We start from the raw sequence: 12748 nt of genomic DNA, 5'->3' as shown, positions 1-12748 counted from the left end.
TGAGAAATTGTCGGCTTCTTTTCTCCCCCTTGGTCTTCTTGGTGAGTTGTCCTGGCCCATTTAGACACTAAGGTCAATAATCCTAGGATCTTTAATCACTATGTTTCAGATTCCAACAGAGGAACTCCAACATTTGCTTTTCTAACAGACACTTGAACTGTAAAAAGTTCTGACTTTTTAACCATGTTGGTTAACTTGAAGATCTTCTTACCTTCCGATCAGCCAGTGATGTAGTCTGCAGACCTCCAGGTCTCTTTATGTTGCAGAGTTTACCGTCTACATACGCCTGCAAGAAAGAATTCTAGAAAATGGGACCTGACCTACATACTGGCAAATATGACTTACACTTTGCTAGAAGGATGGCAATGGAATTAGTCGGCATATCTCGTTGAGCAGAAGGCGTATTTGCTTCTTTTTGTAATACCTGTTCATGGGTCTTGGGAATCTGCTTGCTGGAACATCTCATTAATGGATTGTTCTTTTTGTGGGCTTTGACTTGAACTCATTCTTTTTTTTAAATAAATGTGAACTTATTTTGTTGAAGCAAGGGTTCCTACAAGAGCAAAACATGACTTTGCCACTGCCATGATTTATGGTTTGCATGGGATTTAGTGAAACTGGACACAGTGTGTCCATAATCCTTTACTTATTGTATAAATTGTAAAAACAAGTTTAAACAACAGGGGCAGCACCGGCTAAGGAGGTAGCAATTAATCCTGTAACCGGTGGGTTGCCAGTTTGCACCCCCACTTCATCCATCTCAGTTCTTGGGCAAGGCACTTCCCCCGCCTTACCTGCTGATGGTGGTTGGAGGGCCCACAGATGCTGATCGGACGGCAGGCTCGCTGCTGTCGGTATGGGGGATAATAATGATCAACTGGTCTTTTATTGACATTGAAGTAATAGCAACCATACCATCTTTTCAGCACGCTACTGGAGCTCCTAGGCAGATTTGGCAGAGTGTTTAAGCTACAAACTGCAATATAAAACTGTCAAATCTGAAGACATCTGCCAGAACGTAGGTCAAACTGGGTCATTCCTCAGACAGAAGATCCCAAAAGCAACATAACAGAACCGTAACAGAAGTCTCCCGATCACAGTTCAGACACATCCTGTAACAACACTTGGCAATCCCTAAATGCCAAGGGATTGCCATTTAGGGCAATCCCTTGGCCCTAAATAGGTGAAATCAAAACTTAATAGAACAAATAAAAGTAGAAAGGTTGTCCAGAAATGCTTCAAAGTCCACATGGAAGACATCAATCAAAGTAAAATCCATCACAGACCAAAACCTTAATCAAGTGTTTTCCTGTCTAAAACTTTAATTACTTCCTCTCTACTGCAGCCCCACATGAGTTAGCAGCTAATTTTGTGAAAACTTGTTTAAAGACAAGCAGTTTATCCCCTTGAGGTAGCCTCCATCACTGTCACTTCCTCCTGTGTGCTAGCGCCCAGGTTTTAAGGAGATCAGAGGCTGCTACAACAGGAAGGATCTGTTTTATTGGGGTAAACTTTCTCCTTCTCAAGCAGCCCCCCATGGTAGACTCTATAAATGCCTGCCCTCTTCATCTTGCATTGATTTATTTATGACTCAGAAGGTGCAGGAAAGCTCTCCGAATTTCTAGCGGATTGCTAAAGCGTCTGCGTCTTTTTCATGTTTTGTAATGATGTAGCTACAAACTATCTGCGTTTTATTCGGGTTTTATATGACAGCGCACCACGCAATTGTGAAGAGAGAAAATAACGGAAAATTCAGTTTCCAAAATCTTTAAAAGAAAAATCTTTTCATGTCCTCTGAAACTGAAACAGCACCACTAGCATAAACCACACAAGTGTGCCAGATTATCAGCGCAGAGTGAACAGCACCTGAAAGAAGTGATTTGATTGGCCCCTACTGCCTGAATTGATACATCATTAAATTAAAATTCTATAAATAAAGATACATAAAAAAAAGTCTATTTTCACGCCGGATTGTAAATGAAGAAGAAGCTGCTACTTCTAGTGCAGCAAATACATTACAGCGGAAAATCCACAAATACGGAACCCCTAATATATTTGACTGTAGAATTTCAATTTTAGAATCTAATATGAACATTTTGCCATAACTCTGACCTGGTTGATGGCAAAGTGAATCAGATTTGATCCTAGGTTGGTTTGAAATATCAACAGGGCTTTGTGGTAAACTGCATGAACCACATGCGGCAGGCGGTCTGAGGCAAATTCAGTCTGCAAGGGGACATCAGAAGTTCAATGTTTTTTACCTGTTTATATTAAGAAATAAAGACTTTTCACTATAAACAATAGCTATACAAAAAACTTTTACCTATATGAGACGCTGCCTACCAAAAGATGCCTCGAAATAAATTAATGATAAGTTAGTATTACTTCTGGTAATGCACGAGTTGTGGATCTTTCGGTTCTGGACGATAACATGCATTTCTCCAATTTCTGTTTATGGTAATTATCCACTCAACAGATTTAATATCTCGTCCACTTCAGAACAGTGTTTTGCATTTTCGTTTCACATGCCTGACTTACTCAGTCTGTGCAGCACTGACTTTCTCCGAGGCGCCCAGCTTCCTCTTTGTTCAGACGGTCGAAGGGAAACAGAGTGTCATCTGCCCACAGAGTGGACAGGAAATGAATGTGGCTAACATCATGACTCAGTTTTTAGACAGGAGTCCAAGAGAGTTCAAAGTCCAGGTTAAGGCAACGGTGGAAATTTGGTAAACTTTTAAAGATTGACAAACTACAGAAAGGCATACATTTCTGACTTATGACAAGAGTAACAATATGAACAGTAGCTGTAATAAGATATTGTACAAGATTATAACATAAGACACTCTGTGGGTGCTGGTGTAGAAATATCGTACACACAATCCGAGGGATATGCAACGGAGTAGGATGACTTTTAAAAAAAATGCACATAATGTGCTTATTTAAATTCAAATAAAGAAAAAATAATAATACTTTATTTATCCCAAAGGGAAATGAAATCTGGTTGTAACTCAAATTCTTCAGAGACATGGTGGATAGTGATGGCTGTTGGCAGGAAAAATGCATTAAACATAAAAAATAAAAAAAAGACAGCTGACTATTTATAACAAAATATTTCAGTGATTTGAAATTTATATTTGAAATATTAAAAAAGGGCTTTTACATACTTTTGACTGTATTTGATAACTTGTAGTTTAAAAACTGACACGTGCAGACTGACCGCATGAACTGGATTATAAAGTACACACATTGTCCAGAGAGGGTGGAGTTCAATAGACACTTATTTTGTTCATAAAAACATTACGTATTTATTCGTGTGGTTTTTTATTTATTTTTTGGCATGACAATATTAGATACTATGAAGCATCAAAACAACAATGTATAGTTTTTGACAACTTTAATGCGTGTTATTCTTGTGCCGCACTTCTTTCATGCAAGAACAACCTCGTTTTATAAAAGAGAAAGAAAAAAAATATATGCATAAAGTAAAGTCACAATAAAAAAAACCAATAAAGCGGAGACTGAATGCATTCAGAGCCGCTGCATGAGAGCGTCTCCATTGCGGACCAGTGCAGCGGCACGCAGCACGTCACCTTATTTGACCTTTTCTCATTTGCAGCTGAATCCCTGCCTGGATGCTGAGGGGGGATGCATGCAAGAAAAAAACCCATCCTGACAGGATTGGTACAAAGCACAGACCATTTCAGACCTGCTAGAGCTTAAAAACTATTTTAAGCAACAGATCATAAATCAATTTCTGACTCATGACTCGTCATTTATTATTTTCAAAGTCTAATGTTGTTTTTTTTTATGTTGAGAAACCCTAGCATTAATCCTAACTTTTAAATGTAGCGATCTCTCCAATTAAAGCACATTTCATCCAAATGCAGAGTTAAACTCGCAGCCGATTGTTGTATGTGTAATTATGCCCAACCTGAGTCACGCAGGCCAGCCCAGTGGAAGCGCGACGGGTCGACGTGCGGCTCTGCACGTCTACCAAAGGTCTGACAATAAAACAGAAACGTGAAAAAGGGGGTTTCCTGTGAAGGCGGGCAATTCCTGCACTAATAATAACGTTTTAATTGTTAAATAAATAAATAAATAAATAAAATAAACGCAACTTATGTACAACGTAAAAATGAAAATGAATGTTGTGAACTTTTTTTCCCAGTCAAATTATTTAACAACTGTTAATTGTCAAACCTAATGCGTCAAAAAGAAAAGCAAAAATATTTTTATTTGGTCAAATTATGAATTTTTTAAAAAAAGTCATCAACTGTTATCTGTGAAATAGTGTAAAAGGTGCGAAGTGGGGGGGAAACTGATTTCAAACTGTTTACCGCGTGAGACAAAAACGCATTTGTTGTGTTGAAATGTTTAAACTCAAAAGAAATAAAAAAAGACAGCTAAATGAATCCATCCATTATCTACACACTTAACCGAATAAAATATGATACAGTCTAATTATATAATAATTAAAGTGTTTGTTCTTATAAAACGCAAGAAAGTAACGCAAAAAATCTCTTTAGGAGGAATTATCAGCCAGGTTGAACCTGTAAAAACGTTTAAACAAAATATAACAATTCGTCCTTCGTTTTTAGACAGTGCAGATGAAGAAAATAAATTCGCCACCGGGTGGCGCTGTGATGGCCTATATGCGTTTGTGTGTGTCACAGGCCGGAGACTCCTCGTGTGTGTCTGTGCGCGAGCGTTTTACGGCTGCTTTCGTCACAGGAGTCACGTTGCTTCGCCGGCCGGCCGGCCAGGCGTGGTTAAATAGAGGCTGTGAGCCGCAGACCGGCAGATTAGCTCAGCACAACCCGCCCTGAGGACACGGTGAACGGAGCTCCGGCTCAGAATACTATCCGGCTCTCTTTAAGCGTTTTTATTCGAAGCTCGGGATTTAAGCGACTCGCTTCCGTCGTAGCTGTGTGCTTTTTATCCAGCCCTTAAAGGAATGCCAAGAGAGCTCACCCAGAACAGGATCCAAAAGATTTGGGTTCCCACCAAGGATGACAAGCGAAGAGGTAAGACTCGTTTATCTTCCTCGCGCAAATATGTGTTTGTTTTTTCCCCCTCTGTCATTTCTCTACATAATTTCAACTCCGTACCAAACCCTGCCTTTTTTTTTTTCACCATAATGGCGGACTTCTTGTCGGTTCCGTTTTACCGCATTAGTTGTGTCTCCACGTTACAACCTATTCTCCTACCGTAATACCTTCAGCGCACCTGCTGCGCAGACACCGGCATTTTTAAATTTCGAACCAAATGATTGGTGGTCTTTATCGGCACATGTTCTACGTCACCATGCCCCTATTGAACCGGGACGTAACGAGACTCCTGTAACCATGGCTACGGTAAACCTCCCCCCCTTTCTGCCCCAGATTCCTGGACATGATGCGTGACGACGTGACTTTGCCGTATTTTCATGTCGAACACCACCGTTTCAGAATGACAAGAGTTACATTTGGTAAACTATGTCTTTTTATTGAAGACATATTTATTGAAGGAAAATACGTTGTAGACACAATATAAATTTTTATGTTGGAATTGTCTTTGCAGCTCTGACATACTAGGAAGCCCTTTGGAGGTAAATTAATGAACAAAAAAGCAAGCTGTGTTAGATTGAAATTGGAACAATGAATGTTTTTACTTTGTTTAAATAAATGCTTTTGTTTTGAAATACTTTAAATGTGCAGGTTTTTTTTAGGCTATTGCCTTGTTCTTATAAATAAGAGCTATTCATGCTGCATGTAAATCCCGCTTCATAAAATTCCAGAAATGGGTTTTCCCATTTCTTAATCGGGATTGTATAGGGTTCTCATACACTTAGGGGAAAAAAATGTGTATTTAGATTTTTCTTAACTAATATTTTGTTTACTAAACGACTTTCTTTTTATTAAATAAAATGCAAAAAACTATTTCCAAGAAGATTGACTGTGCACAGATTTTTGTGAACTTACTTGAATTGCATGAGCACTTGGCTTTTTATACAGTTTTATTGTCATCTTTTATTATTATTTTGTTAAGAAGAAGTAAAGAAAAAAAACTTATTGGGGAAACAAATGACTTCTGGATCTCTTTAAATCAAAAATGATTAAGAATAAAGGCTTTAGGTTGCAGTAAAAATGGCAGAAGTACATTGAGTCTTTCCTAACAAAAACAAGTATTACAGATGACAAATGATCCTGTCAAGAATTCCTTTTTTTATTATTAGTTGTTGATATTTGACAAGTGAAGGTTTTGAATTTTTAAAGCTGCTGACCTAAATTTGATTCAGCTGCCAAGAAAAAATAAAAAAACAAAAATGTCAAAATGGACCTTTTAGAACACAGCCAAATAAAAGAGGTCAAACGGCAAGGAAGATCTGGAATATCAAACTGGAATATTTGTCGTGCCCTTGATTTAAAAAAAAAAAAAAAAAACTCCATTGTAAACGTATAAGGCGGGTGTGATGAATCAGTTGGTTCGCAAATGGAGTTAAGAGCTTGATCCGTTTTTCCGTTTAGGCATCGTAGCTCTGATGTTGTGGAAACAAGATTAAGCGACGCAATGACGAAGTGTAAATTGGCTTTCTCAGGAGGTTACCAGGGAATTAATGGCCTGTGTTCATGAACCTAGTGGCTGTGACGACAACGAACTCACCAAAAGACCGGATTTCTTTTAATTTAAAAAGCTTTGAACTCATCAGCCCCTCAGACAAATGAAAACAAACCATTGCGGCTTCAGTCGGACAGTGCATATCCCGAAGTAGGTCAAATGCACAGTGAGGTGGAAGTAAAAGGTAATTCTGGCAGCAAGCAGCCATGTGTTGGCTGATAGGACGTAAAGAAATATGAAGATCATATCTTGGTGGTGAATTCTAACAGGTTCAGTTTCTGTTTTTTCTAGTGTCAATCACTTCCAAGAAGTCTGAAGCAGAAAGCAGCCTGCCATGCTGAGTGCAGCTTTTAGCTCAGTAAGCGATCGTTTTTCATGACCCGTTCTTTCCCTGCAGGCACCGGAGCCCCACACTTCGCCAACCCGCCAACCGTCATCGTGATGGTGGGATTGCCCGCTCGAGGAAAGACGTACATTTCCAAGAAACTGACCCGCTACCTCAACTGGATCGGCATACCCACCAAAGGTTGGTAGTGCTTGTGCTCAGCAACTTCTCTGTTACACAGCGAGATGCGGTGCCCCCTTAATTAGCTTACCAGACAGCACAGAATCATGTTTCTCTCTTGGGGACATGGTGTTCATATTTGCTTCTCTGCAGTCTTCAACGTTGGAGAGTACCGCAGGGAGGCTGTCAAAAATTACAGTTCCTATGACTTCTTCAAGCCTGATAACGAGTCTGCCCTGAAAATCAGGCAGTAAGTCTCCCCTCAGCTCACAGTCTTGGTTCCTGTGGTATTTGGCTTGACTAACATTTGAATTTTCTCTTCAGGCAATGTGCCTTAGCAGCTTTGAGAGATGTCAAGTCCTACCTGAAGGATGAGGGAGGCCAAGTGGCGGTGAGTTTGCTTGGTTATTTATGTTGTACCTCCACAAACACCCAACCAACAAACCATAACTGGACCTTCTTGGCGTTTCCTTCAGGTGTTTGACGCCACGAACACAACGAGAGATAGACGGGATCTGATCCTAAAGTTTGGCACCGAGAACGAGTTTAAGGTATGTTGCCTTGGTAGCAGATGCTACAATGTGTCAAGTCTAGAGCTGTTCATTGAATCTGGTCACTTTTTCATTTTGTCCAGATCTTCTTCATCGAGTCTGTCTGTGAGGATCCCAGTGTTATTGCGTCAAACATAATGGTGAGTTTCAGACCAGGACACTTCATGATGAAGGTCCACATCTTCGATGTAATAAAAATACATAAATTGATGGATATAAAAATACATAAATGGTCACATCCCCTTTGGCATCAGGCATGTGGTTTGCCGTCTAACAGTTTTCCTTCCCATACAGGAAGTCAAGGTTTCCTGTCCGGACTACAAGGACTGTAACAAAACCGAAGCCATGATGGACTTCCAGAAACGAATCGAATGTTACAGAACCAGCTACCAGCCTCTGGATCCGGACCAGTACGACAGGTAGGCTGGGGTTCTCGATGCCTTTTCTCCATGGCGACTGCGTCCTTTCGAGCAGAGCACTCATCCTGTCATCCTGCAGGGATCACTCCTTCATCAAGGTGATCGACGTGGGCCGCCGTTTCCTCGTCAACCGCATCCAAGATCACATTCAGAGCAAAATCGTCTACTATCTGATGAACATCCACGTCCAGCCGCGCACCATCTACCTGTGTCGACACGGAGAGAGCAAAGACAACTTGGAGGGCAGACTGGGAGGCGACTCGGGCCTGTCGCAGCGGGGCCGACAGGTACAACCAGTCGCCAAGTCATTGAAGAGGGAAAAACCCAGGCTAAATGATGAAACAAGATGCTAATCGACTGGTTGTTTGTAGTTTTCAGCCGCCTTGGCTCGGTTTGTTGATGAGCAGCAGCTGAAGGACCTGAAGGTGTGGACCAGCCAGCTGTGCCGCAGCATCCAGACCGCCGAGCACCTGGGGGTCCCCTACGAGCAATGGAAGGCGCTCAACGAGATCGACGCTGTGAGTGTTGCCCAGAGGAATGCCGTAGTATCCCATGAAGCAACTTTAACTCTCCTTCCCCGATCTGATTGGCATCTTTTGTTGTCTTCTAGGGTTTGTGTGAGGAAATGACATATGATGAAGTGAAGGAGAAATTCCCTGAAGAGTTTGCACTGAGAGATGAAGACAAGTACTACTACCGCTACCCAGCCGGAGAGGTACATCCATCATGCCCCATCATGGTCATACACAGGTGGAGCAGTTTGTGGAGTTTAGATCAGTGCTTCAACCTGTCAATTGTCCTGATTCCAGTCGTACCAGGACCTGGTGCAGCGGGTGGAGCCGGTCATCATGGAGCTGGAGAGGCAGGAGAACGTGCTGGTGGTCTGCCATCAGGCTGTGATGCGATGTCTGCTTGCCTACTTCCTTGATAAGAGTGCAGGTAGGAACTAATTCACATTAGAGGACTTGAGGGGATTAGATTCTTCCGTTTGTATTTTCAGTTAGTATAAATCCACATTGGTTGATTCCCAGAGGCTAAAGCTAACAGCTGACAGGAGAGGAACAGTGACTGAAACAGACTTCTACTAGCTGAACAGATTCAAACATCAAATTGGTTTTGGTCAATAAAACTACATCCAATGAGTCAACACAGGCGTTGCCTCAAACCCCCACTTCCTGTGTAAATCATCCTCTAGTTCCTTGAACCGCCACCTAATGCTAGTATGGCTCTGGGTTTAAAGTGTCAGGAAATGGTGTTTTGCAGAAACTAATTGTTCTAGTTTGTCGTAGTTGACTTCAGTGGTCCAATTGATTGATTTTACGCTTAAACGAAAACCACCCTGTAGAATCTTTAAAAATCTCAATCTCTGCCATTTAGAATTTTCTAAAGTGTGAACTTTTCCGTGTTACTCCAGATGAGATGCCGTACCTGAAGTGTCCCCTCCACACAGTCCTGAAGCTGACCCCGGTGGCCTACGGCTGTAAGGTGGAGTCCATCTCCCTGAACGTGGAGGCGGTGAACACGCACAGAGACAGACCCGAGGTCAGCCGCCACCCCACCCGCCCGCCTGCTGAAGGCCTCTGCTGCCGAGGCGTTCTTCAGTCTGACGGCTCGTCTTTGTCGTCCCACAGGAAGTGAAGCGGGGTCCCGGCACCCTGATCAGGAGGAACAGCGTGACCCCCCTGACCAGCCCGGAGTCCCACATCAAGAAGCCTCGCATCGAGGACCTGGACGAGGCCCCCATCCAGGAGCTGCCCGGCTCCGTAGCATCGCTGGCCCTCTGCACCTCTGCTCACATTCCCCTGGCTCTGGCCGGACAGGTACTACAGCCCACCTGCCCTCATGGTCCAGAACCATGTAGGGCTTCTTCCTGCGTCTGCTTCCTCACTCTCAGCCTTTTGCATGTCTGCTCACTCATTTGTTTGTTCCCTCCTCTCCTTCTCTGTTCCTCTGTTCCTCACAGCACTGGCTTGGCAAAGTTTGCCTGTAAGTATTTGACAAGAATCTTTTTTTTTTTTTTTGCTTTGCATCCTTTTATTTTCCATAACACTCATACAATGAGGGAAGTAGATTTCCTAACAAGTATTTATTTACATTTCCTCTTACTCCTGTACTACTCGGAGTTGAATCATGGGAAATGATGTAATCTACTGCTCTGGAAGTGAGAAGTGTACATATTTGTTCATGTGGAACTCGGACTTCCCAGCATCACATTCTTGTGATTCTTCAGCGTTGTCTCAGCCAGTTTTTTTTCCTCTACCCCCCACTTCCATTTTAACTGCGTCATGCTGACTCTGTCTGTCTCTCTGGTTTATTTTTGGCCTGTGTTTTGCTCCTTAAAGACGCACCATCCTCCACTACCTAAAGGTGGTTTTCCATCTTAGCTTTCAAAGGTAAACACTTTGCAAAATCTGTGCACCTGCTCCATGCAGTCCCATGTCAAAATATTCACACCCCTCTATTTTTTACGTTTTTTTTTTTTTTTTTTTAACAGAATCTTGTGTGTTTTTAAACAGAGAAATTTAGACAAAATAATTCTTAAAATTGTAGGACAAATTTATATTCTGCCTATTTAATTTTTTCTTTTCAGTCTTTCATAAAGACTAGCTTAGTACACACTTTAGTTTCTGCACAGTCTGAAATTCAAAAATATTTGGTTGTAATATTTAAAAACTAGTTTAGTTTTTTGTTGTTTTTGTTTGTTTGTTTGTATTTTTGCTATTGTTTTTACATTCTATAGTATATTATTATATTTCTTATAATAGGCCAATTGCAAAATTAAACTTAAATACTGAGTGAATGTGGTTGGTTGCAATAACGATGCATTTTATTTGTAAGTGCCTTTCTTGACAGTAAAGGTCACCTTACATAATTTAACAAAGTTTTATTTGGAGGTAGCAGTAAAGTTATACACTTTTGAGTTTATTTTCTTTTCTTTGGCAATACTTCTAATTCTTCCCGTTTTAAATAAAATCCATTTTAATTGCATAGCAAAATGTGAAACTGGATGGGGTGTGAATACTCATGGTACTGTAGCTGCTGCCATGTTATTCTGCTAGCTAGCTAAGTCAGCAGCCATTTGCTTTAGCAGCAATATTAAGTCTTAAACATAGAATTCAGATTTTACTAAAAGGTTTCCATCAAGTTACCTCAACCTGCAGCACCACTGAACTTTGACATGAGTGCGGCTGACCACTTTGAGCTAGTTTGGGCGTCGCATTAGGAAAATGTGAACCACGCTGAAGGGTGTTTTTTTTTTTTTGTTGTTTTTTTTTAAACTTTTCTAAAGATATTGGTTACAATAGAGAACCTGCTCACACACCTGCTAGCTAACCTCTCATTTCCTCTAAAAATACCAGATGTAACTGCGTGAACTTTCTCAGGCCCGGCCTGAGGCCATTGTGCTTGCTGGAACAGCTCTAGTCAGTATCTCGGTGTATACCTGCAGGCTGGTGCTATCCGAGAAGAATCTAAGCTTTTCTTTGTTGTGTGTTTGCTTGCAGAACCTGAGAAGTTCCTCCGTCTGCCATGACATCCTGCTGCCCTGCTAGTGGACGGCGTTGGCGAGTCACAGCCACACAATCCGCTACATCTTTATCACTTCAAATGGGATTTCTTTTTTGAATTTTTCACGAGAATTTTGGAAAAATGGAGTTTCTTTTTGGCTCACCAGTCTGGATATCGGTTCATTTCAGAGACCAAAGACTAAAATCACTAACAGGAGTTTTTAATATTATCCCCCACCCTTTTCCTGACGACATGGTAACAATGTGTCCTCTGTATGCTGACATGTTTCAAACAAAGCAACATTTTGCACAGCGGTGACTTTTTAAAAAACATTTTATTCTTTGGTTTTGCCGTAGAGTGCCTGTAGCGCTTGCTTTCTGCAAGCCCCAAGCAGCTTCTCTTGTTTCTCCAGACTCAACTGCTCAGAGAGGGAGAACATTTCACCTAATAACTCTGCATATCATTTCAATGCGCTACTGTGTCTAGTATTGAGTATTTTTTTTATTTTCTTTTGTGTAGTTTCATTACCACATTGCATATTGTTTATGGAAAATTATTTAATATTTTTGTTTTGGTGTCATTGACTGCTATGCACAAAATGAAGCCCCTATTTTTGTTACACTGCCTGCTGTTCATAATATCTGTAAATGTTTGTACATATGGAGAAACTGGACTGGGATGTGACTGGAGTTGTGGGGGTCAGTGGGTCATTTTTTTGTACTAATATGTTTGACTGAGAGGAAAGAAGCTGATCATTTTCACAGTTAATATTTTGTTAACATGTCTGCTTGAGAAACTTGAATTTTCTTTTTGTAATATTCTGTATATTTATGTCGTTTTTGAACGACTGAAGCAAGACGTTTCTTGTGCACATGGGTTTATGTTGTACAGATTTTTTTTCTTTTCTTTTGCATCTGGAACAATAAATTCACTTGACGAAAATGTTGAGTGTATTTTCCTTATTCCTCTGTTAAATGAAATTCCTCGCCGTATAAGGACTCACTGTGCAACAGACGGACATTGTGGCAGTTTTCCAATTGTTATCTCACTCGGATGAATCATGCAGTGAGTTACAAGCTGCATATCTGTCAGGAAGTTGGTCTCATAGAAACTGGGGAAGTGGGAAATGTACTGAGTTAACATGTAATTGTGCTTCAGTAGCATTATTT

General features: G+C 41.0%; 1 protein-coding gene across 3 annotated transcripts; it reads left to right on the top strand.

The window, feature by feature from the left end:
- The first annotated feature begins 4725 nt into the window (after positions 1–4725).
- Positions 4726–12521, top strand: pfkfb3 (6-phosphofructo-2-kinase/fructose-2,6-biphosphatase 3). 3 transcript variants are annotated; one of them, XM_005808032.2, is made up of 15 exons: positions 4726–5024; positions 6995–7123; positions 7256–7352; positions 7427–7493; positions 7579–7653; positions 7737–7793; positions 7948–8072; positions 8152–8359; positions 8444–8590; positions 8683–8787; positions 8882–9011; positions 9487–9614; positions 9704–9892; positions 10036–10058; positions 10415–10546. In XM_005808032.2, the coding sequence occupies exons 1-15, from the start codon at positions 4955–4957 to the stop codon at positions 10467–10469; spliced, it is 1605 nt and encodes a 534-aa protein (XP_005808089.1). In that variant the 5' UTR covers positions 4726–4954; the 3' UTR covers positions 10470–10546. The 3 variants fall into 3 exon arrangements, with proteins under 3 accessions (XP_005808089.1, XP_023206355.1, XP_023206354.1); XM_023350587.1 differs by lacking the exon at positions 10415–10546 and adding an exon at positions 11576–12521 and having other exon boundaries at positions 4727–5024; XM_023350586.1 differs by lacking the exons at positions 10036–10058; positions 10415–10546 and adding an exon at positions 11576–12521 and having other exon boundaries at positions 4728–5024.
- The last annotated feature ends 227 nt before the right edge of the window (positions 12522–12748 follow it).

Source organism: Xiphophorus maculatus, chromosome 17, assembly GCF_002775205.1.
Source record: "Xiphophorus maculatus strain JP 163 A chromosome 17, X_maculatus-5.0-male, whole genome shotgun sequence".
Lineage (NCBI taxonomy): Eukaryota > Metazoa > Chordata > Actinopteri > Cyprinodontiformes > Poeciliidae > Xiphophorus > Xiphophorus maculatus.
The sequence above is the reverse complement of the archived record's forward strand: the minus strand, read 5'-3'. Positions and strand labels throughout refer to the sequence as shown.

Bases quoted from the DNA above. Each gene is read 5' to 3' on its own strand.
- pfkfb3 (XM_005808032.2), top strand. From the start codon at position 4,955: ATGCCAAGAGAGCTCACCCAGAACAGGATCCAAAAGATTTGGGTTCCC. The intron at 5,025-6,994 runs GTAAGACTCGTT...CTTTCCCTGCAG, and splicing joins CAAGGATGACAAGCGAAGAG to GCACCGGAGCCCCACACTTC. The intron at 8,788-8,881 runs GTACATCCATCA...TCCTGATTCCAG, and splicing joins ACCGCTACCCAGCCGGAGAG to TCGTACCAGGACCTGGTGCA.